The sequence below is a fragment of the Cynocephalus volans genome, chromosome 10 (assembly GCF_027409185.1).
Source record: "Cynocephalus volans isolate mCynVol1 chromosome 10, mCynVol1.pri, whole genome shotgun sequence".
In the NCBI taxonomy this organism is placed as follows: domain Eukaryota; kingdom Metazoa; phylum Chordata; class Mammalia; order Dermoptera; family Cynocephalidae; genus Cynocephalus; species Cynocephalus volans.
The window spans coordinates 127,988,885-128,014,596 of record NC_084469.1 but is presented as its reverse complement, the minus strand read 5'-3'; the positions used below and the strand labels follow the sequence as shown (position 1 = coordinate 128,014,596).

The 25,712-nt window shown below is 34.3% G+C and overlaps 1 protein-coding gene and 1 non-coding gene across 2 annotated transcripts in view; both read left to right on the top strand.

Annotated features, from left to right (window-relative positions):
* AP1G1 (adaptor related protein complex 1 subunit gamma 1) overlaps window positions 1–25,712 on the top strand; it is a 76,647-nt gene that overhangs the window by 31,080 nt on the left and 19,855 nt on the right. The window contains exons 3-13 of the mRNA XM_063109666.1: window positions 4,369–4,493; window positions 8,214–8,355; window positions 10,813–10,909; window positions 12,157–12,233; window positions 15,388–15,483; window positions 15,959–16,039; window positions 16,237–16,335; window positions 20,024–20,079; window positions 21,661–21,774; window positions 23,762–23,902; window positions 25,110–25,164. Coding sequence (XP_062965736.1) covers window positions 4,369–4,493; window positions 8,214–8,355; window positions 10,813–10,909; window positions 12,157–12,233; window positions 15,388–15,483; window positions 15,959–16,039; window positions 16,237–16,335; window positions 20,024–20,079; window positions 21,661–21,774; window positions 23,762–23,902; window positions 25,110–25,164 — 1,083 coding nt within the window. The remainder of the gene's footprint in view (window positions 1–4,368; window positions 4,494–8,213; window positions 8,356–10,812; window positions 10,910–12,156; window positions 12,234–15,387; window positions 15,484–15,958; window positions 16,040–16,236; window positions 16,336–20,023; window positions 20,080–21,660; window positions 21,775–23,761; window positions 23,903–25,109; window positions 25,165–25,712) is intronic.
* On the top strand, window positions 22,064–22,149 carry LOC134389860 (small nucleolar RNA SNORD71). The gene has a single exon (XR_010024817.1). It is a non-coding gene; the product is annotated as a small nucleolar RNA SNORD71 (small nucleolar RNA).

Here is a 25,712-nt window from a genome sequence, read left to right as displayed (position 1 = left end):
TCATACTTATAATAAATGTTGCTTTTCTTATATGTGCTCGTCTAAACTGTGTATCAATGAGAATGTCTACCACATTGGTTGGTACACTGCAGGAGTTTACCAGACTAAAGCAAAATGTCTGTTTAGAAGTCAGACTGATGGAAACCACAGCATCTCAAAACGGAGCCTCACAATTGGAAGTAAATGTAAAAAAATCAGTGAGTAGGAAATAGTTATCACTAATCAGTCCTGTGGGAGGAGCGGGCGAAGGCTGCTGTGGAAAAGCTTATATGTTAAGGCAGTAGTTGAGAGTGGCATTGACAAAGGAGAAATTGATAGTAGGTGAAGAATACAGAATAACTGCCAGTAGAGAAAAGCACAGCCATTGTGGGGATTAGAGATAAGGAACAAACATACTTCTCAATAAACTCCTATAAGCATCCACAGGTATTATAGAATAGCACAATAATTGTTCATTATGAATTTAAGTTATCTAAAAAAGACTGATTGTTTCTATTTACTGAGTTGTATTTTCATAAGATTCTTGTCTTAAATGTTTTCAAAGTCTTTCTCATAAAACTATTTTAAGATTCAAGTGCTTTTTTGTTAATTTTTGAAATGTATGATGTTCATCTTTGGAGGGGGAAACAAATGGTTTCCCTAAGTTTCTTTTTTGTTTTTGTTTTTTGGTGGCCAGCTTTTTGCTTTTTAATTATAATATTATATTAGCTTTTCTTTTTTCTTTTCCTTTTTGTTGACTGGTTAGGGGATCACAACCCTCGGCACGGTGTGGTCTTCACCACGCTCAGCCAGTGAGCGCACCGGCCATCCCTGTATAGGATCCAAAACTGCGGCCTTGGCGCTACCAGCGCTGCACTCTCCTGAGTGAGTCACGGGGCCGGCCCTATATTAGCTTTTCTAGTCACAAGTTAGGTATAAGTTGCTTTTATCCTGCAGTTTTAATTTTAATTTTTTCCTTCTACTTCACTATTATTAATATTTTGAATAATTACAGTTAAAAGACAAAAAAGGATTTATTATGAATACTTTCCTTTCTAGCCTCATCTTCCAGCAACTTCATTTCCCTCTTTATAGGCAAGTGGTGGTATCAGTTTCTTGAATTCCTTCCAGAGATACTTTGTGCATCTACAGGCTATTGTAAGATACCGTTTGCACTGTCCACTCATTAATCTGTCTTGAATGATAGCCCATAACAGTATATAAAAAACTTCCTCATAAAGAGCATCCTCATTTTGGAGGAGGGGGAGTTAGGGAGAAATAGGTAAAAGGCCTTAAAAAATGTTTATATTGTATAATGATAAAAAAAAAAGTGTCCTCATTTTATTTTTTGCAGCTTCTTTGATGTTCTTATAGTAGTATATTTAGCATAGTACTCTGTTATATGTATGAATCATAATTTATTAAACTTGTACCTTATTAATGGACATTTATTTTCAATCTTGCTGTTTCAAATAGTACTGCAATTGAATGATATTTTCCTTGTGTATGAATATAAATGTGTAAATTCTTAAAAGAGGAATTGTTGAGTCAAAGGTTATGTGTATTTGTAATTAAGGTAAGCAGATCTTCCTCTTTATAGCTGGTGCCAGTTTATACTTTTATCACTAATGTCCTCAACACTGTTATAACAATTTTTGATCTTTGTTAATCTTTTGGCTAATTTTTAAATAGGTTAGAAAGTAGTACTGTGTCTCTAAATGGTTTTGATTTACATTTCTTTTTCTTTTTTTTGGGAGCTGGCTGGTGTAGGAATCCACCCTTGATCTTCGTATTATAATACCATGCTCCAACCAACTGAGTAAACCAGCCAGCCCTTAATAACTTTTTGAGGCATATTTTGCAAATCACATAATTCACCCTATTCAGGTGTACAATTCAATGATTTTTTTGGTAAATTTAGTTGGGTTTGCATTTGTTTTATGAGGAGGTTGAATTCCATTTCATATGTTTGAGCTGCTTTTGTATTCTGTGAACTCTGACCTAATCTTTTTCTGTTTTTACTTTTTTTGGGGGGACAGCTGGCAGGTACTTTTTCCATTTTTATATTGGATTGTTGGTCTTTTTAAAAAATCAGTTTATAGGAGCCTGTTATATAAGATCTTGTATTTGTGAAATGAGTCACAAATATTTTTTCCAAGGTTTTCATTTGTCTTTTGTCTTTGCTCACAGAATTTGGAGTAAAAGTTTTCTGTTAACTTTGAGGGGTGTGAATATAAAAGCGAGACTGTTTACTGTAGTCTTAAAGCATTTGCTAGATTTGTGGCTAGAAATGTTTTGAGTGGGTTTTTCAGCAGCTTTAAGTCAGGTAGTAGTAATGGTTGGATTTGAGATTATTACCTAGGAGCAGATACATTTAATGGGTTGCTTTTTTTCTTTCTGTTCTTTCAATTCATGCAATATGTTGAGTTGTGTTTTTGGAGATTGCTGCCCCAAAATGGATGTCTTCCTGGCACATGCAGCTCCCCCCTCCCTATTGTACTTTCCCACATAACCTTTATCTTTCTTTTTCAACATTTGAAAACTTAGATAACATTCTTAAAGATGGAATATGATACATTTGCGGCACTGTTGCTGGCCACCTGAGTGTAAAGTGTGATTATAGTTAATCTGTCACCAGAGGGTGTATTTCAGATGCCGTTTCCAGTCGTGTAATCTTATATTTCCCCTCAAACTTGTCACCTTAAAAAAAACAAATGCTTATTCTTGAAGCAAAGTCACTGCACAAATGGGGAATATTATAAAGAATCAATTTAGTGTCTGTCCCTTTATATTTTAGTTTTTCTTTTTGCTGTTGAGTTTTTAGGTAAGTTTTAAACAAATGTCACAAAAAGCAACAAATTTTATTCACTGGTCACTGGTGACTTTTGGTGTGACCATCTTAAAACTTGGCCCTAAAAATATGAAATAATATTAATGCCTAAGAGTATGTCCTACTCATTAGGTGAGCTTAGTAAAATATTTCTGGAAATTTAATTATGTAATATTTGTTTGCCAGAAGAAAGATTCAGTAAGGATGATCAAAACATCTGTGATATCTAACTCTTGGAATATTTTTTTCACTACTAAATACTTATTTGTAGAATTATTAAAGGGGAATGTTGAAAAACCTTCAGATTGAAAATGAGTAAGATATTTCTGATAACATTTTAGCTGTTCATTTTCTCATTCACTGCAGCAGTAATTTTTCTGCTAATGTTTTAGTAATGACTTTTGTCAACTTCTATTTCAGAAATTGTTTTTTAAATTTAAATTGAATGTGTAGAAAGAAGGGAAGGGTTTTTACTTACATGATGTCACCAGACATTTAAGTTTTCCTTTTTGATTCTGGTTATTTTCCCTTGGAGATTTTTTTGATATGCTCATGATAGTAAAGTCACTCAGCTACCCTTAGGTGTTTTTACTTGTACATTCAGAGAGCAGTTTTTACATAACTTGAAACAATTCTGTTTGTGGAACTGTTTTACTTTCCTCAATTTCATTTGAGCCCCTTTCCTGGAGATTTGTGATTCTAAAAGGAAGCATAGTTTTGAAAACGCTTATTGGAGAGTCTGACTTGTGTACACCCTCTGAAAACCATTGCTTCAGAGGGATTGTTTGTCCTTTTCCATGTTTGTCAGGATAGAATGATAAAGTATATCAAAGTGATCGTGACTTTGAAGAAAGGCCACTTAGAGAGACAAACTATTTAAATACGAGGACTCTAAAGCCCTGAGGAGTTGTTTCTAACAATTATGTAAAGAAGAAATTATGTAAAACATTTTATGTTAATTCTACTACTGAGTTATCTTCTGGACTTTTTTTCCATTCTGCATTAGATTCCTAAGCCTTTAACTCTCCCATAGTACTTGATTCACGCCCTAAATGTAGCATTTTCTACATTATATTAAAGTTATTGTCTCTGTCTTCTTTAATTAATTGTACATTCCTGATGTTTAGGACATTGTTTGGCACTTTGATGTATTTCCAGTTATTGAGTTTTTGTAATTCTCAAAGTAGCAATCAGATCTTAAATACATGAATCAGGTGCTCACTTTATGTAACCTGTGGATTAAATTAGGAATTTGGTTTATTATTATCTTATTGTAATATTTTACTAGTTTGTGTTTGTATGACTCTGTAGAACAAAGGTAAAACTCACAGGTTATTTGGATGGCAAATATCATGGAACCTTGACAAAATGATCTATTCCAGAACTTGATTTACTGTTATCAAGATAGCCAAAGGTATTAAATCTTTGCCTTTTAATTAGTAGTTTGCTGATGCAGGTTTATACTTTAGTCATCTGTGGACTCTGGGTTAAAAACATTGCTTTTCTAGATAGTGGTAGCAAGTTCTTAATTTCTTTTCTTTCTTTTTTTTTTTTTGCAGTTGGAGTGCCTCAAGCTTATTGCCTCTCAAAAATTTACAGACAAACGCATTGGCTATTTAGGGGCAATGCTGCTGTTAGATGAAAGACAAGATGTCCATCTTCTCATGACCAACTGTATCAAGAAGTAAGTGTTACCTTTCCTTTTTCTAGCAAATACTTTGCTCTTTTAGATTTTTCTTATAATTTGACACTAAGAGCTTCTATTTCCTGATTCTGTATTTACTGTCCAAGATGTATTTGAATAGCACTTGGTTCAGTAGCTTATATGTGAAAAGGCCAAGCAAAGGATTAAAACTTCTGTGGGAGATAATTGATTAAATTAAGTTATTGCTGTGCATCTTCAGGCATAAAAATGCAAGTTAGCAATGAAGTAAACATTTGGGTTTTCATAGAAAAGAAAAAGCATTGGTCAAATCTGGGCTTTCTTATATTTCCAAGACGTTGAATACCTTGAATAATGAACTTAGTTTTGGGAGAATTTTTGGTTTTTGGCTGTGAAATAAGAATTAATAATGAAAATAGTAAGTTGATTCATTTATGCAACAAATAGTTATTGTGTGCCTGCTAAGTGCCAGGAGCTGTTGCAAGCACTGGGATGGAGAGTGAAAAAATGGACAGAAATCCTTGGTGTCATGGAGGGTACATCCTAGGTGTTTAGCATGACTCTCTTACACATTTACTCTGGATAGGCCTCGAACAGAGTTCTTTAACTTTTGTTCTTGCATGCTCTGTTGCCCTTATTACTCAAGCTTTCAGTCATATGCTGATAATTTGGCAGTTCTGCCTGGCAGCAAGTTCATATAAGAGTTTTAATAAGAAACTTAAGTTTGGGTTTGTGTTTGATAAAAATTGAAGAATGAGGCACATAGGTAAAGAAGAAATCTTTATGTTTAGTTTTAATGAGGCTCAGCCAGGCACCAAGTGAATTCAGGAGAGAGCTACTTTTTCAAATAATTGGGGATTGATCTTGCATTTCATTCCAAACTTTGGATCATTCAGTCTTTTTTTTAAAAAAAAATAGGATAATGAATGTGGTGTGTGTGTGTGTGTGTGTGTGTGTGTGTGTGTGTGTGTGTGTGTGTGTGTGTGTGTGTGTGTGTGTGTGTGTGTGTGTGTGTGTTAATTTTTTTTTTTTTGGTGGGTTTTTTTTGTTTGTATTAGAGGACATCATAGTGTACCAATAGTTTTTATGCTAAATAATGAATGTTTGCTTCATTTTTCGTTTTGCTTAGAAAAACTCTAAGACATTAATGATCTTAGAATTAAACCTTTAAAAATTCGGCTCTGATATTTTAAGAACTTGCATTACGAAAATATCCTTAATCATTGAAAAGTTAATGAAAAGTCAACTAAATATTTTTGGGAACTGAGAACCTAAGTGGTAAAGCCATAGTTAATATTCAAGGTTTATTTTACTATTAATCTTTATCTTAAACTATTCAGATTGGTGAAAAGTAGCAAACCTGGCTAATTTACAATTTACCTTCTTTTCCTTTCTTCATTTTGCTTCGAAGACTGTTTATTAGTTCATTAAAAAATACTAATGAGGAACTCATTACATGTTAATATAAATAACATTCATTATGAAAATAATTTATTTTCTAAAAGAAAAAAAATTCAGTGTGAAGAGTGACATTATTTTATGTTTTTGTAAATCTCTTTAATGTCTAACTTAATGGAAGACAGCTGGATGCTCATATCTGCTTCTGTATTCAATTTATTGTATCATGTTGCTTTGATTGAAATTGATGAAGAAATCCAGCCTCTCACTGATAATGTAATTAGAAAAGGGAAGAGTATTTTAATAGCCTTCTCAAATAACTATGGATATTCTTCCTTGATACTATACTAAAACTGGATAAGTGATAGTTTCTTAAATGTTAGGTTCAGTGTGGAATCTGAAGCCATGTCATTAAAGTTTTGGTACTTTTTAAAATTAAAACCATTGGTCTGTCTTGTACCTTGAGTGAACCTTTTTACTCATGCATAATTTTGTAACATCATGCCTAGGCCATTTGGAAAAAATTGGTTTACTGAGTTATGCAGATCTTCCAAAAGTTAATATATCTCATCATAGAATATTAAAAAATCACATTGGTTAATATTACCACAGATCTCATCAGAAAAGTCTTAAGTATTAGTAAATTGTCAAGATGATGGTGGTGATACAAGTTTTCCGGAATTCTCATTTTCACTTCAAAGCTTGGATTTTATCATTGGCAACAAATATTGTAAGTTGTTACTTTGAAGTAATAGGCTCACTTGGCTCTTTGTCCAGAAAATGTCTGCCAAATACCCAAATTTTCATAACCATAGTTGTCTGTCAGTTATTTTTCAAATAACAATGATGTCCATTTCTAAAGTAGCTGGTTTATAGTTCAGCTTGCAAATGAAACAAGTACACAAGTGTTTTTCTCTGAGACTGCCATTTTACTTCACTAGGCATCAAAAGTAAATTATGCATACTTCCCATTTTGTCATACAGAATATTAAAAAGATGTGTACTCAAGAGTTGAGATTTAGTAAAACTAATAATTTTTACTGCTTTGTCATGAGATATCTTAAATGAAATTGCCTTTTTTTCTTGTCTTTTTTTTTTTAACTGTAAATATGTGGCAGCAAATACAGTGACTACTAGTACAGTTTAGTGCCCCTGCCTTGATTTGTGCTTAATGCGCCAGCAATTTTTCCCACCACTGCTTTTGCACCATCAGTACAAATGTCAACACAATTGACAAATAATGTGTTAGGATTATGAAAATAGTTTGGATTGCGTTACACTCTGAAACAGTCTTGGGGACTTTAGAGACTTGTGACCCAAACTTTGAGAACCACTAAAGGATACTGAAATGGTCTGAAAGCTGGTAGAAATAGCATAACTCATATAATAATTCAGCTTCTGAATAGCAAGAGTTGATTATAATATATAAATGAGTTGCTGGTTCAACCTTTTAATATTTCAGCTTTTCTGAAAGTATATTTCCTCGCTTATTTGGAAGTAATTTTATATAGTAATCAATGCCTGTTAGAAAGAAGATTTTGTGTATATGTACTACCAGACATGGAGGCTTACTGTAAATATCTAAAGCTTAGTTTGTTAAAGGTGGTTTTATTCATTTTTATCATAGTAATGGACAGTTATTAATTTTTCTTTTCATGAATAAATATATAAAAGTATAAAAGTTATTTAATGTAGCATCAAGGTTAATACTAAAGCATGAGACCAAAGGTTTCAGAAGGTAACTAAACTTTTGTTTGGATGTCTATATCACCCTAAATGCTCTAGCAGTAGAGATTGTGTTTTCTGATTTTTTTAAAAGGGCTTTGATAAATGTTCATCTTACCTTTTTTGTAGTTAGTAGTAGAGCACATTAAGAAAATCTAAGGACACAGTTTTTTTTTATCATTGCCGGTTTTTACTTTCAACTGTTTGCTGAATTTTCTAAAATGGGAGGGCTTTTGTTGTTGTTTTCTTTTTGGCTGCTGGCTGGTAAGGGGTTCTGAACCCTTGACCTTGGTGTTTTCAACAACATGCTCTAATCAACTGAGCCAACCAGCCAGTCTAAAACAGGTGTCTTTAACATACAACAGATAACATGTCCAATTTCTCCTTATTTGATATTTGGGTTGTAAGCCTGTAGGAGGGACTATCAATCAGTTCAGTGTACTGATAATTTGTAATAAAGTTGGAATAAATATTTTCTGCAACAAATAATCCTATTAATTATTTTCATTATTGGAGAAATCTTGAGTCATTCTGAACCAGTTTGTTAGATTGTGAAGCTTCTTCACAGATAACATCAGGCAGAGCATGTTGTTTCTACCTTTTTGCTTTCTTTTGCAGTGATCTTAATCATAGCACGCAGTTCGTACAGGGGCTAGCACTTTGTACCCTTGGCTGCATGGGCTCCTCAGAGATGTGCAGAGATCTTGCAGGAGAGGTAGAGAAGCTCCTGAAAACCTCCAACTCTTACTTAAGAAAAAAGGTAACTTTTAATGAAACCAAATGTCTATATTCAGGTTAGGAAGTATTATGGAGATGAGAAGACAGATTACTCATATTTGAAAGCCCCGGTGATGATAGAAAGTATTTTTCTCTGTGTCGTAAATATCTTTTAAGTAGTTATACATGAATCTTAATTCCTCTTTTTTCAAGGAAATGATTTATTTATTTATTTTTTTCTTTTTCGTGACCGGCACTCAGCCAGTGAGTGCACCGGCCATTCCTATATAGGATCCGAACCCGCGGCGGGAGCGTTGCCGCGCTCCCAGCGCCGCACTCTCCCTAGTGCGCCACAGGCTCGGCCCTCAAGGAAGTGATTTATAAACAAACAGATGTTCCTGGATATTCTAGGTGGCACATCTAATCAATTCCTAAATTATCTGATTCTGAACAGTATTAAAACAGAGTGATGATGAACAGATCTTTGTGGATTTACTTTTATCCTAGTAATTAGTGCCATGTCTTTGTATTAGTGCCTTTGTATCTCTGAAAGTGCATTAGGACCCGTTTTCTAAAACTGGTATGTTTGAATGGAATACTCATGGAAGAGAATTATCTTATTCTCATAACTTATCTGCTTTTATTTGTTGATTATAAACATTTTATTGAGTATTTTTAATTGTGCTTGAATCCCAAAACCTTTGTTAACAAAGTATATAGAATTTAGAAGTCTAAGAAATGAACACATAGCTATTGTCTGTTTGGCATTTACTTGCTTCTGTATTAATGGTGTGAGGAAGAGGTGTTAAAAGGGCCAAGCCATTTCCCAGGATGATATACTGTTCATGATGGCTGCAAACAAAGTTAAATTCTTTCTTTAATTTGTAAGCAAGTCCTTTTTCTTAACAATGTGTGAGCTACTCTTGTTCAGAGGGTACATTATTGCATTAAATAAAACATTCCTGCAGATTGGAAAAAAAATCTTTTCTTTCCCAAATATAACATGGGAGGAATTAGAAATCTTTTCTTGTTAATCTATCTAAACTTTTATGGTATTTGACCCAGATAAACAGTAGTTATGGTTACTTTGGGGGTTACCAAAATCAGTCTTTAAATGTACCTTTCCAGTGAACAAGATAATGTGACCATCTTTTCTTTAGTAGAGGCTAGTTAAGTATCTTTCAAAGGATTTTCTTGATGTCAGCAGAGAGTCAGTTGGGGGCGGTATAAATACTGTTAAACATAACAGCAGATTTATAGCATCTGCAATTTATATCTTTCAGTTGCATGATATTTTTATACCTGTTGGTCATCTTACCCAGAGGAATGATTATCTAATAGATGAAGGTCCTTATTTATTTTTTTACTTCCCTAAGATTACACATAAGTTATATTTAACTTGTTTGATACATTCAAATTAACCGTGGTCTAGTCAGGAAAGTTTTTGCCCACTTGTCTAGCAATATATGAACAAAGGGCCAGGAGAGCTAGAAGTTCTCATTAATGCAGTAGTATAAATTGGAAAGCCCAAAGCAGTTAATAAACAATAAATCTCATATCTAGCTTCTTTCTTTCTTTTTTTTTTTTTTTAAGTTTTAGTGTTCTTTAATATCAATATTTTGCACAATTTAAGATACAGCCATGGAGTTCAGCATTTGAAGGAAAAAAAATTAAGAATGGTAACTCACTGAGAAGCTTATGTACCTAGTAAAGTTTAGTTTGCCTTGTATTCTTTAAAAAAATTATGCCCAGAATTTTAGTTATCCTAATTACCATCCCAATCAAATAGGATATAGAAGTGTGGATTCAAGATAAAGGATAAAATATTTTAGATAAACTAAGACCCACTGATTGGACTGTTTGTTTAGAATCTGTTTTACTGGGTTTAGATAAGAAAGTCTTCAGTAAAACTAACTATACATTGAGTTCCACTGATTAAAAATGCAGTTTTTAAAATTCTGTTTTTGTGGTAAGTTTCTAGACAAATCATAAACACAAAGCACAATATTGTACTATTCATAGGTACTTGTTGGAGAAGTGAAATGCTTGTATTCAAACCATCAAAATTCTGACCTTTCAAAACAGGTTTTTTTTTGGTTTTTTTTTTGAAAATCAATACTTGCTTTAAACTCTTAAAATGCCTATTTCAATTTTTAAAAAGTTCTGCAGATAAATCTTAAAGTTATTCCTTTCAGTCTTAATTATTTTTTACTTTCAACTATACATTCAACATGGAACCAGTTTCTAATTAAACATCTAATAAAGAGCAGTTTCAATGTAAAATAAAACTAGACAATCTAAAATAACTTGTACAGAAAATCTGTGTGATTTATCAAATTAAGAATTAAATTCCTATAATAGTGAAAAACTAGCTTCTTTCTTTTTAATTTTTCTAATAGATTACTAGTTGGTGAGGTTTTTTTTTTTTTTTAAATAAGATTGGTTGCCCTGGTTTAATTATTAAAATAAATCTTTTGTCTTTTTATTTTATTTTTTTTAGGCAGCACTATGTGCTGTTCATGTCATCAGGAAGGTTCCTGAACTTATGGAGATGTTTTTACCAGCAACAAAAAATTTATTGAATGAGAAGAACCATGGTAATGTAATTTGGATACATTTATGAAGTACTGACGGATAAAGGGAAAGTGTAAAGGCTATATTAGCCCTATGTCTCAGTGCAGTGGAGTTGCCTTTATACTCTGCTTAGATACTGTTCTAAGAAGTTCTGTTCTGCCCAATCTCTCTTCTACTCAAATACTCTAATTTTATAATTAGAGATGGATTCCTTCATAGTAAACTTTTCTTTCATCTCTGGTCCTCTTTTACTATATTAAATTACTAATATTCAATGATCCTACTCTTGATTTTCATGTGTAAAATCTTTTTACTTCTTGGCTATTTTATAATAAAAGAAAAAAAATTTTTTTTTCATTGTCATATGGTAAGAGTATAAGATTTGTGAAAATTCTTTTGGGTTATTTCTAAGAGATTTGTAATGGGTACTCAGATATCTTTTTATAAAACTTAAGAGGAATTAAATGGAATGTGGTTGTTCTTTTCTCCTACATTTTATTCTTATTTTGAAGTCAGTGAAACAAGTTCTGAGTAAAGAAATTTCATGTGTCTTAAGTGCTAAGAGGAAAAATGGTATTGTAGAACACTCAAAATATACTTGTTGAACAGATAAATGTTTAGGGCATGTATTTATTATGTAGTGAAAAGTATGATGAGATTCTTTTTACTGACTCTGGAACAAGCAAATTCCCTTTGTCATTCACGATAACACAGTTTTGATACATTTTATCTGTAAATTTTTTTTTCCGAGGTCAGCTGGTACAGGGATCTGAACCCTTGTCCTTGGTGTTATCAGCACCAATCATGCTCTAACCGAGTGAGCTATCTGGCCAGCCCCTGGACATTAAAAATCTTAAGATTTTTGCCTGTTGAATTATCTGTCAGAACTCAGCTTATTGATTAAGAATGGAGTAGATGATACATACCTAGCTTACGTCAACTGCAAGGATGTTTTTATAGATATTCTCAGATGGAGAGACACATGTATTGGTTATCATTTTTTAATAATTATATTGGTCACATAATTGTTAAAAATATTCTGATTTACAGTGCCCCCCCCAAAAAATTCTGATTTGACTGACTTGATCAGTATTAAATCAGCAGGCAAGTACTTCCTTTGTCTTTGCCTCAATGCTTAGATTCTTTGGGGGATTAAAAAGCAAAAGTAGCAACTATCCTTTTGGAATTGACCTTCAGGAATTCAAAGCCCTGTTCTATGAAGTTGAACAATATAACCTCATTTTTAGTTTTCCTTTGATCTTTCATTCAGGTGTCCTTCACACATCTGTAGTCCTCCTCACAGAAATGTGTGAGCGAAGCCCGGACATGCTTGCTCATTTCAGAAAGGTAGGTGCCATTCTGTATGCCTAAGTCTTTCTTGACTGAAAAATGATTTTTCTGAAAAGTACATGATTTTTTCACTTATGATTTTCTTTTGAAAGCAAGCTATGGAGCTGAAAAGGATTTAAGCAGTCCTGTTGTGTGGTAGGGCTGGAAGTCAAATTTAGGCATATAAGAACTGGCATTAGTTCAGTGTTTTCCCTTTCGTAATAGAAGTCTCCTCGTTGTTGGCAGACACACAAATCTCTCACGTGTTTTTATCTGCTGTTTTCACATTTGCGTCAGGAAACATAACCTGAGGTCAGATTACAAATAGGAATTGTGTGTGTGTGTTTTTTAAAGAAAGTAATTTCTATTTTTTTTCTTTCCTTTTTTTTTTTTAAAGGTGAAAACTACAAACTGAAATTTGATTTTTATTACTTTTACCCTACTGTTCATTTTAGGCCGTTGACTCCCATGATGGGAGTCCTAGCTTTCTTAAGTTTCCCCTCCTTCCTTTTTTACTAGCATTTTATAGTAGACTTTTCTGTTTCTCCAGTTACTTTTAGAAGGCAGCAGTAAGGAAGACTCAGAGAAAGATTGTTCTTTAGATAGTTACTCGCATTTAACTCCTTTTATAGGATGCTAATCACTCCATAATTAGGGCTCACTTTGTACCTTAGATCTAATATGCTCTAACAGCAGTTCTTTTCTTTGGCTCCCCCCCCCTTTAGATGTTCATGTCTTGATTAAATTATTGTAAAATAGTATGAGACTCGTATCTGTCCCTAATGCTTGCTTTGTATGTTTTGTTCCTGTTGTCTGTTTGGAATCCTGCTGTATGTTAGAATGAAAAGGTAAGAATTAACCCTCTTTTAGATGGTGCATGCTGGCATTAGGTCCTTAGTAGCTTTTGTGTATCCATCCACAAATGTGGCTTTTAAAATATACTAATGCTGGAGCTGTGCTTAATACTGTGAGTTATTTGTTCTAGCATTTTTGGCTAACTCCCTAGTCCAGTTTTTGTCTTGTCACTTAAACTCCCAACTCCAAAGTCAGCCTTGGATTTCAGTTGCAGCCTTTCCTGAATTGTAGCCTTCTTCTCTGCCTTTTCTTTATTTTCTCTTGAGAAGCTTTGAGCAGTTCCCCAGTGGCTTTGGTGATGGCAGTTGTAGATCAGCCCGGAGCCTTGATATAAAACACTGCTTCTTTTTGGAGTAGATATTTTAGAGCCATATGCCAGTAACTTCATATTTTAAAAAACTTTGTGTATACTTCTGAGCTTTTAATTCAGACTTAGTTTTATTTCCCCCTTACCTACACTTACTGGCCTAGAAGTTTTGGAATATGAAAAGGATTTTGAGGTAGAGTAGGTGGGCACCAACTGATTTTCATGGCTGCAGCCTTTCCTTTGTCATCTTATTGTTTGTCCTGTCATCAGTTTTTAGCAATCTGCATTTTTGTCTGAAAAATAAAGCTGGTTCCAAGAATTTGTATGGTGAACACTTAGACATTTGTGCTTTCTGTCCCAGGGTAATCTTATATGATGTGCTGGCCTTTTGGCAGTGAATAAAACAATTTCTGAATTTAGTAGCCCAAGGAAAAAGGACTTCTCCAAGAAATAAACCAGATTAAAAAAAATAATTAGGGTTATGTGTAGTACAAAAAAACAGACCATTGGGAAGTATGCAAGGTGAGCTGCTTATTGTGCAGAACTTGGTAACTAAATGGTCCCAGTTTTATTACAACATTTAAAGCAGTTTTTAAAATTGTGTTCTTATCTCTAATATTAAAGTTTGCCTGTGGTTGACAGATTTGACAGGATTTTGTTTAGAATATGCAGATCTGCATGGCTTAGATTTGTCTTATTCTTGGAGTTGTCCAAATTATATTTTTGTTTAGGTGACTTATAAGTTACTTAATTCTGAAGTGTTATGGCCAACTTATTTAAATTCATAAAATTGTGTTTTCTTATATTTAGAAGTGGCCTTAATGTTCTGAATGTTTTGGGTGCATGCCTTGGATGTAGCTTGGCTTTTTATTTCAATCTTGATCCTCCCCTTTTAGGTATTGGGAGTAGGGAAGAGACAGAGTCTAAATACAATGAGAAAAAGTAATTGAGTTGCAGTAGCATTGGGGCTGCTCAGATTGCCTAAAAAAGAGATGCAATGCAGTTTACTTTGGACACTTCTTTACTTAATTTTAGGTCATTAGAGTTGTTTATATAGCTAAATTGAGTTTTCAGTTGGAAACTGGAGAAGTTCCTATTGTGACAAATATTTTGTGTCAGGGTTTAATATCAAGTATTAATCCAAAGAAATGAAATGAGCGTCAATATTAAAGCATCTGTAAGTTCAGCTTGACAATAAAATTGCCTCTACTATGTGTTGTGGCTCTAATAGACAAAGTAAATGAAGGACTAAAAGGGAATTTCTGACTGTAGGGAACGTATAGTATCATTGATAAGACAAGAAAACAGGCTGCAAAGCAGTATGTAATTAAAATTTATTAAAATTAGTGCTAAAATTTTAACAAATGTGTGTTATATGAATTAAAAATAGGGAGAGGAAATTATTCATGGCCTTGGTATCTCTTAAGATGAAAGATAATTTTTTCATGTGTCCTTTCCACTTGGTTAATGTTGTCAGTTTTGATATTCCCTTTTGTTTGTTGGAAAAGGACATAACTAGCCCTTTATTAAGAGGATAGAAATTTTTTCTCTATTTGAGGTGGTATGTTTTAAAGCTATACTTTTAATAAGGTCACCAGTTATATTTAGGTGTGATGACATTTTATATCCAAATATTTGAATGGATTGAAATGTGAACATGTTTTTGCCATCTTGGCATGCCAAGTTCTACAGAAGTAGAAACGCAGTATGCACCATAGGCATTTGTTTACTCGGTTCCTATAGGCTTGCTGACCCACTATTATTTGTATTATCTTTGCATTCATAACTCTAGAGTAAAAAGTGTGGTTGTTTTTATCCAGATAAAATACATTCTTCCTGAGTTTTTCCTAAGTTATATTTATCAAATATCTACAATATATTAGTATATTGTATCAGTAGAATTTGCTTGGACTCAGACCTTTGCACCCTTTTTCTAAACCAAAGGACCTACTTTGTCATGAGACATTCTTTGACATTCACTATTTTTTGATGCCTCTTTCTTCTTTGCAGCTTGTTCCCCAATTAGTTCGTATTCTAAAGAACCTCATCATGTCGGGATATTCACCAGAACATGATGTTTCTGGTATCAGTGACCCCTTTTTGCAGGTGAGGTTGAAAGAAAGTTTTGAATAAATGTCATATAAATTTAATACCTTTTGAGTAGACTATTTCCTTCTCTTAAGTTTGTATTGGGTAGAAATTTGGTAATTAATTGATAGAACTAATTATATTAATAAATGGTGACACAATTCTCTATTTTATTAGATTAATAGAATGAAATTATAGTTTTCATTGTCAAAATTATTTACTACTTAGCCACTTGAATTATCAGTATAATATAGCTCTGCAGGTGGTGGTATCCTTTAGCTGTGGAGTGGCAAAATGTGAGTTGTTTCGTAACCTTATTGGGCATAAAACCATACGTAGCTGCTCTGAGATAATATTTAAAATTCTTCTGTTTGATTTTTGACCATTTATGATGGGATCTAAGACTTCATTTAAGTTATTTGAATTTCTTACCAAGGGAGATTCCTTTATGCCAGACACAGTTTGTTGATACTTCTCATATTTTGTACATTAGGTACGAATTTTGCGGTTATTAAGAATTTTAGGACGAAATGATGATGACTCCAGTGAAGCTATGAATGATATATTAGCACAGGTGAGTAGACCAAACTTATATTATATCAAACATTCATTTTAGTTTAGCTGGGAGTAGTATAATTGTGGTTATATGGAGCAGTTTTTATTTGTGTTTCCTCGTTGATAACTGTAATTACAAAATATCTCTTGTTACCTCTGGATGTTTTTTGGAAGCATTGTTTTGTCACTTACATACTGCCCTCTATGTCTTTTCAGGTTGCCACTAATACAGAAACTAGTAAAAATGTAGGAAATGCTATTCTTTATGAAACAGTTTTGACTATCATGGATATTAAGTCAGAGAGTGGACTGCGAGTAAGTTTTTTAAAAAATCTTTTCTTAACCTTAAGCATTTCATTTAGAATGATTGACTTGGATTTTAGTACTTTGGAATTGAATTCCATTTGGAACTTGACTTTAGGAAGGAGTGATGCAAAATGTATAACGCTTTGTTTTTGGTGTCTGAAGTACCATTCCCTCCCATCAAAGACTTAACATTGATTATAATAAAGTTCAGGAGGTCTTAGGTATAGTTAGACATATAGATATTTTTGAGTCAAGAAAACATTTCAGAATTGGCTTTTACTAGAGCCACAATTTGAGTAATACACATCATTCAAACAAGACAGCAGCACATCATATTTGTAAAAGGCAAAAGATTTATACGATCTGAAGAGAAACCAGAGTATAGCACATCATATTTGAATTAATTTTTTTAAATGGAAATAAACATATATCTGGCCAGCCACCAAAAAAGAAAGAAAGAAAGAAAGAAAGAAAGAAAGAAACATATGAGTAAGAAACTTAAGCTGTACCAAAGATACACAGGGAAGAAAATGTCTGCTTTGTAGCTTTCACATGTAGCCTCTCAATTCTCCTTTCAGAAGGAAATACTGTTCCCATTCATTTTCTAGAGATGTTTTATCCATATTCAAATGTGTCTGTACATGCATGTTTATTCTTTTCTCCACTTTAAAAAATCTTTATTTGAAATATTTTAGACTTAAAGAAAAGTTGTAAAAACAGTTCAGAGTTCCCATACACTCTGTACCCTTCACTCAGCTTCCCCTAATGTTAACATCTTGCAGAATTATAGTGTAATTATCAACACTAGGAAATTAACATTGGTACTGTACTACTAACTAAATTATAGACTATATTCACATTTCACCAATTTTTCTACTGAGTCTACTGTTCTGGAACCCAATCCATGATCCCACATTGCATTTAATTGTCACGTCACCTTAGTCTCTTCTAATCTGTGACAGTTCTTCAGTCTTCCCTTGTCTTTCATGACTTTGACGTTTTTGGAGAGTACTGATCAGTTATTTTGTAGAACATAGCTCAATTTGGGTCTGTCTGATATTTTCTCATAATTTTGTAGATTAAATATATACTTTTTTTTTTTTGGCAAAACCACCACAGAAGTGATATGCCCTTCTCAGTCTATCATTACGGGAGGTTCATGCTATCTGTTTGCCTCCTTAACTGTGATGTTAACCTTGATCATTTGGTTAAGGTGGTGTCTGCTGGGTCTCTCCACTGTAAAGTTATTTTTCTCTCTGTAATTAAAAATATTTTGGGGAGACACTTTGAGACTATGTAAATATCCTTTTCTCCTCAGACTTTTGCCTACCAGTTTTAGTATCCACCAGAGGATCTTGCCTGCAACAATTACTAGGATAGTGTTCTAATTTTCTGTTTCTCTAATGTTTTTGCTCATTAAATAATTGGAATTCTTCTGTAAGGAGGAGTTGTCCGTTCTCCACCATGAATGTATTCATTCATTCAATTAATCATTTATTAATATTATAACTGCTGACCCATAGCTTTGTAAAAAACAAATTTACTGACTAGTAAATATTTGTGTATAGTTCTTTTTGTTTTTAGCATTAAAGTATCTAGTCAGATAACCAAAGTAACTTATTAAGTTCTTTTCCTTTTCCCATCTTTCAGACAAGATGGTAACGTAACATAAAGGTTGTTCTGTACCTTTGTTTATCTAACATTATCTTGGAGCTAGTTCCATATTCATGTATACATACCAGTTTCATTTAAAAAATATTTTTTTCTTAGTTGTGATAAAATAACAAAATTTACCATTTTAATAATTTTTAAGTGTACTCTTCAGTGACATTAGTATATTCATGTTGTGTAACCAGAAACCCCATTTATCTCCAGAACATTTTTGTCTTCCCAAACACTGTAGTCATTAAACAATAACTCTACATTCCCTATTACCTCGAGTCCCTGACAACCACCATTCTACTTTCTGTCTCTATGAATTTGACTACTCTTAGATACTTCTGGAGAGATATAAGGGGAAAAAACTCAAAACCAAAGTTTTTTTCGTACTCTCTACTGTCACACAGTCACTTGACACTTTCACTTCTGACATCAGACCTGTGGGGCTATTTCCCCACACACCAAGCACTTCCCCAGTGGACATCAGCTGGGTGGGTGTCTTCTAATTTAATTCAGCTCTGACACTCTATTTGGAAATAGTATCAGATCCCACAGGTTGAGGGCTCAGTCCCACAAGACTGACCCCTATTTCAGATGTCAGTCTCAAGCACAGGTTGTGACCTATGCTTCTGACCTACTGGCTATAGATCAAGGTTCCTACATCATCCTCCTCAGGTTTAATTAATTTGCTAGAGCAGCTCATGGGTTTGCTATATAGGATATCACAAAGGATGCAGATGAACAACCAGCTGGGGGGAGATGCATAAGCAAGGCATGTGGGAAGGGACAAGGAGCCACCATGCCACGTCACCCTCTACGAAACTCCACGTGTTCAGCTATCCAGAAGCTTCTCTGAACCCTGTCCTTTTGGGTTTTTATGGAGGCCTAATTATGTGGGCATGATTAATTAAATCACTGGTCATTGGCAATCAACCTTCAGCTTCAGCACTTCTCTCTTCCTCAGAGGTCATGGGTGAGGCTGCAAGTTTCAACTGTGTAATCACCTGGTTGGTTTCCCTGGCAACCAGCTCCTAACCTGAGGCTATCCAGGAGCCCATCAAGAGTTGCCTCATTAGAGCTAAAGATGCTACTATCACCCATGAAATTCCAAGGGATTTAGGAGTTGTATGTCAGGAAATGGGGACAAAGACCAACATATATTTCACAATGCCACAGTAACTTGTTTAAGTGGAATCATACAATATTTATCTTTTTGTCTCTTTTATTTCATTTAGTGTAATGTCTTCACAGTTCATCCATGTTGTACCATGTGTTCAAATTCATTCTTTTTTTTTTGTGGTGGTGGCTGGCTGGTACAGGGATCGAACCCTGGACCTTAGTGTTATCAGCATCACTCACTAACCAACTGAGCTAACTTGCTGCCTCAGAATTTATTCTTTTTAATGGCTGTATAACATTCCATGATAGCGATATGCCATAGTATATTTAGCAAATTTGCTATTGACCTTTAAGATGTTTCCTATCATTTGTGATTTGCAGATAGCACTACACTAGACTTTTGTGCATATGTACAATTACGTTTGTCAGGTAAATTCTGACAAACAAACACAAAGCAGAGGATATATTTTTAATTTAAATATTTATAGTTATTGTCAGATTTCCTTTCAGCAGGACTATATCAGTATTATTCTTCCACTGACAATATCATGGCTGCCTACAGCTTCTATGGCATCCCTCTTCACTGCCAGTACTCTCTCTGTAGTATGGCTTCTGTCTCAGATGCCCCAGCAAATAAACCCTGTTGTCTCATTGGTTAAAAAAAAAAAATACACACACACATATCAAAACTTAAAACATAATCTTCCAGCAATTACTGTTGAAATAGAATATGATTTTAATAGAATATGAGTTTGCTTTTAGATTTTTTCCCCCCCTTTGGTGCCAACAGTCTCTAAAGTACCACCTACCACTTTTAAATAGTTGCACCCATCAGAGGCCAGGAAGTGATCCTTTAGATCAGGAAACGATATAAATTTTTAATTTTCCTAGATTTTTAACTTATGCTATTTCTCTTTAGGTCCTAGCCATAAATATCCTGGGTCGTTTCTTATTGAACAATGACAAGAATATTAGGTAAGTCAGCTGAAATATATCATGGGTATTATAAACTCAGTGTTTTCAAGAGCGACTTTGTTCAAGATTATATATGTATTAAGTGACATATATAGAACTTCAACTTAGAATTTTTATTTTTAGTCTGGTCTTAAAACTACTGTTTCGTAAAGGATTTAAGGATCGGTCTCCTCACTTAATTTTTATGCCTATTTATGTTGTAAATCAGGAGCCAGCACACTTTTTCTATAACGGGACAGATGGTAAATATTTTAGGCTTTATGGACCACAAGATCTCTATGGCAGCTACACAACTCTGCCCCTTAGCATGAAATCAGTCATAGACAATATGTAAATGATGAGCATGGCTGTGTTTTTTGTAAAAACTGATTTACAAAAACAGCAGAGGGCTAGATTTTGCAGGAAGACTTTAGTTTATTGACCCTTGCTCTGAATTAAGCAAAATATTCAGGAAGCAAATCTGGAATATCTTTCTCAACTCCAGTTAGTGTTGTTGTTGGTTTTTTTTTTTTGGTAGCTGGCCAGGAAGGGACGCTGAACCCTTGATGTTGGTGTTATAACACCATGCTGTAACCTACTGAGCTAACTGGCCAGCCCCAGTTAGTTCTTTTTAAGTAGCTGAATTGATCAGGATTATCTTTTATTTCTTTTTCCTCTGTATAGTGTGTCTTGTTTGCCTTTTTTCCTAGTCAGAAGAAATCTTTCTTTCTTATAATGTTAAGCATGAAAAGATGTGGATATAATCATTGTGGCATCTTAAATTGCCTTCTCTAAAAGAATTTTTAAACACTTGGATCTTAAACTCAAGTTTTATGGAGCCAATTTTGGTACCAGAATCAAATAAAAGCAGAGAAAACCTGAATGGTAAAATTAAAATAATTTCCTCTTGCATTTTGGGGTCAAGGCAGCCTGAAAAAGTATATTGTATGCTTATTTTGTTTTACTCTTTGGAAGATTTTGAAAAATTAAGTCAATTACTTTTAGACATTTAAATGGACTTGACCGTGAATAAAAATCTCAACCCAAAGCTTCTCCTAGTTGCCACTACTTTACATTATGATATCTCTTATGCCTTTAAAAGGTTACCTTTATTTTTATTTATTTATTTATTTTTCGTGACCGGCACTCAGCCAGTGAGCGCACCGGCCATTCCTATATAGGATCCGAACCCGCGGCCGCTGGGAGCGTTGCCGCGCTCCCAGCGCAGCACCCTCCCGAGTGCGCCACAGGCTCGGCCCTAAAAGGTTACCTTTATACTCACTGACTCTGTCTTTACTTTTAAACATTTAAAAATGTGTGCTTTCCCCTTTCCGCTAGACATCTTTGTTGTCATTATTATTTCTTTTATTTTTAGTTTTTAAAAGATGACCAGTAAGGGGATCCTAACCCTTGACTTGATGTTGTCAGTACCACGTTCTCCCAAGTGAGCTAACCAAACCCGTGGCCTTGGTGTTGTTATCAACACCGCACTCTCCCAAGTGAGCCATGGGCCGGCCCTCTTTGTCGTCATTATTTTGACAGAAGAAAAACTATCATGAATTTTACATTTTAACTCTGTTCTCTGCAACTTTGTTCATCCAGATATGTAGCTCTGACATCTTTGTTGAAGACTGTGCAGACAGATCATAATGCAGTACAGAGGCATAGAAGCACAATTGTGGACTGTCTAAAAGATTTGGACGTCTCAATAAAACGGTAACAAACTGAGTCTTTCTCAGTCTAGTGTTTTTATTATATGAAGTGAGAGAAACAGATTATTGATAGTTCCTCCCTCCCCATAGTTTGTAATACTTTTAAGAGAGAGAGTGTTGACATTTATGTATTGAGTCATTAACTTCCCAGATGAACTCTGCAGAATGAAGCCTTTTTTAGAAAGGATTACAGAGAGAAGTTTAGATCAATTAAGGAGTCCAGGAAGAAATACTTAAGTGCACATTGAAGTTGTCCTTGGTTTTTTGATAAACTTAACAGAGGTACTGTGCTTTGTGTGTTGGAGGATGAAAATATGGAGTGATCCATCGGCTAAGTGTCTTATCACAATGCTGAATCTCAAATTGCTGACAGCACACGTTTTTCACAGTACTTAGGCCCCAGGATACTGGAGACAGCTGTGTTTCTTAGGACAGTGCATCAAGAAATGACTGTTAAGCAGCAGATAACATTCTCAAAAGGCATACATCTCTTCTTTTGATAGAGTAACTCTACTGGTTCTCCTCTTAGAAGAACTGTAGATATTTGTAAAACCTAGCTATTGTTGGCCTCAATGAACTTTTGATTGTATGTTCCAGTTCATAACAAAGCAGATTTAAAATGATCTCTGAAACCATTCAGTTAACAAACATTTATTAATATTGAGTTCCTTTTATTTGCATGTATATTGAGTTGCTGAGTGCTTGGGCAATCTGAAGACAAGACCTAGACATAGTAACACCAACTTTATATAGTGCTTTGCAAAGGATTTTATAAGCATACTCTCATTTGGTTCTCAGCAAGGCAGTGAGAAAGACTAGGCAATTACTTCTATCCTCAATTAACAGATCATTTAAAATACAGTCCCAGAGAAGATGAAATGACTTACCCTGTACCTTAACTCTTGTGAGGGACAGTTCTGGGAATAGAAATCAGGCCTTCTGACTCCTGTTGTGTTGTTTATCAATAGCTTGTTACTGGGCTTTGAATTTCAAAAGTAAAACCTATGTCTCTTTGACAGGATATATATATCAGAAAGAACTCAGACTCTGGAGCCAGACTGCCTCATTTCTGGTCCTGGATCTCCCCTTAATAGATTGGGTCAAATTACTTAAACTTTCATTGCCTCAGGTGCCTCATTTGTAATATGCAGATAGAAGGGCACCCACTTCAGAGAGTTATGTAGGATTAATTGAATTAAAAGATGTAAAGTACTTAGGCACTATATAAGAGTTAGCTATTACTAATCTTTCTTAGGATTGAATTTTTGTTACCTGTTTATTAGCTGAGATGAAAGAATTTTCTATTAATCTGGTATTTTTGAATGTCAGTGTATATACTGTTTGAAATTATTGACCAAATATGAAAAGATACAGGTAGTAACCTCATAACTTTTATGTATTAAAAATTTCAGTTTTTGACTTCATTGTCAAATTTGATAGGCAGTTATAGAAACTTTTAGTTGTCCTCATAGCACATGCCTTTTTTTTTTTCCTTTTCATGGTCCTTGATTTCCCTCTTAGTTTGTTTTTACTCTAATTTTCTGAACAATATTACATCATCTTTGGACTGAAGTGGGGTATAATAAAAGTAGAGTATGGTGACTTAATATGTCACATTTTAAAAGAATAATGCAGAGAGGTATTATCATTGGGTAATAATTTGTTTGCTTCTCTTTTGAGCACCTTAAGTAATTCTAAATTTCAGCTTCATAGAATAGACTATTGAACCCAAACTACATTTCTGATCATTAATGGATATCACTTAAGGAATTTTTAAGAAAAGTGTTGAATGAAGAAATATCAAAACTAACTTTGATTACATAAGAATAAATCTTGGTTATCTTGCATGCAAAGATTGAGATCACAAGATGGTGCAAGGACATTAATACAGCTGCCTGTTCTTGATGTTCAGAGAGAGAGCATACCTGGGTCTTTATTTTATTCCCGCTGTACATTTCATAACTGTTTTTTAATTTTTTCCCCTCTGCAAGGCGTGCAATGGAATTGAGTTTTGCCCTAGTAAATGGGAATAATATTCGAGGCATGATGAAAGAATTACTTTATTTTCTGGATTCATGTGAGCCAGAATTTAAAGCAGACTGTGCATCTGGGATCTTTCTTGCTGCAGAAAAGTAAGATTTAATTTTTACCTTTATTGTAAAAGATGCTTGGAACTTTTTGAAAGCATCTTTAAAACATGGGGAAAATGCTGTAAGCATGTTTAAAACATGTAATGTTTATTTCAAACTTGCAATTATACATTAGCTTTGAGTAAGTGATTATAGCCAGCATTTAAATATGCCAAGACCAAAAAAATCCCACTTTTATGAAATCTCCTCCTATATATGTTCTTTAACTACTCATTTATGATGCTGTTTTTTTTTTTTATGAAAACTGTAATCGTTTTTTTAGTGTTGATTTTTATTTTTTAAAATTTTTATTATTATGAATATTCATGAGATACAAATTACCAGAAATTGCTTTTATACCCTGTGTCCCCACACAATTGTCCCCCAACTACTCTCCCCCTCTCCACTTTGCAGCCCTAAGAATGTTCCCTCCCTCTGTAAGACCACCGCACTACTGTGGTCTTTTTTTCCTTCCTTCCTTTCTTTCTTAGCTCCCACATATGAGTGAGCACATGTGGTTTTTATTCCTCTGTGTTTTGCTTATTTTACTCAACATAAGTTTCTGAAGGTTCATCCATGTTGTTGCAACTGGGAGTATTTCATTCTTTTTTATGGCAGAGTAGTATTCCATGGTGTGTGTGTATATATACACACACACACACACACACACACACACACCACACTTTCCTTATCCAGTCATCCATTGATGGAGATTTAGGTTGGTTATGATGCTGTTTTTATGAACAGAATAGAAAAGTTATAGCATCTGTACTGTAGTTCTGTGTAAAACTTTAAGGAGGATGTGCCTCAGGATTTAAGTAGTGTGGGTATTCTTTCTCTTCTTTCCACTCTAAATTTAAGTGCACAAGTGTTGCACTGGTGTTGTCTAGGTCTGGGAACAGTCTTTTTTCTTTCTTCTTTACTCTCTCCTTCCCTGATTGTAGGATTCATTTTCTGAGAAATTGGAGACAAAGTCACATTTCTCAGTTCAGCAATTCCTGTTGCAATATTATGGGAAATGTCTGAGTTTGACCATGTACCATTTCATCACCCTTTGAAATGTCAATTGCTACTAGGTTTGAAGATGAAGTGTCTCCAAACATAGTCACTTAAGCACGAGGCTAGAATAGACTGTAGGACAGAATTTTTGAAAGTCACTGAATAATTTTACAAGTTCTAATTTTTTTACCCTGTGCCGTTGTTTTTTCAGGTATGCACCTTCCAAACGGTGGCATATAGACACAATTATGCGTGTTCTGACCACGGTAAGTAGGTTTTTTTCAGTTAGCATATATTAAGTGCTGGGATGTGCTGATAAATGAGGTAGACAAAGCCCCTTGTTCTTAGGAAGCTTATGTTCTAGTTGGGGAGATAGAAAATTAATGGGAAAATATGTAACATAATGTCAGGCAGGGATAAATGCTATGAAAAAAATTAAAGCATCATGAGGGTATATGATGATGGCAAGGTAGGGTGGGATAGGGGGCAGCTGGCCAAGTGTTTTAGATAGAGTAGTCAAGGTAGATCTCTTAGAGGAGGTAACATTTGTGTAAAGACCTTAGTGAGGTGAGGACCAAGACCTTTGGGAAGAGTATACTAATCAGAGGGAACAATCAAACATCTTTGCAAAGACCTTTGGGAAGAGTATACTAATCAGAGGGAACAATCAGTGCAGTGACCTGAGGTAGCAACAGTCTTGGCCTTTTTGGAGAGCAGCAGGAAGGCAAGTGAAGTCAGTAAAAATGAGAGAGGCAGAGAATGATAGGATTGAGGTCAGAGAGATAAGCAGGGGCCAGATTATGTAGGGCCTTGT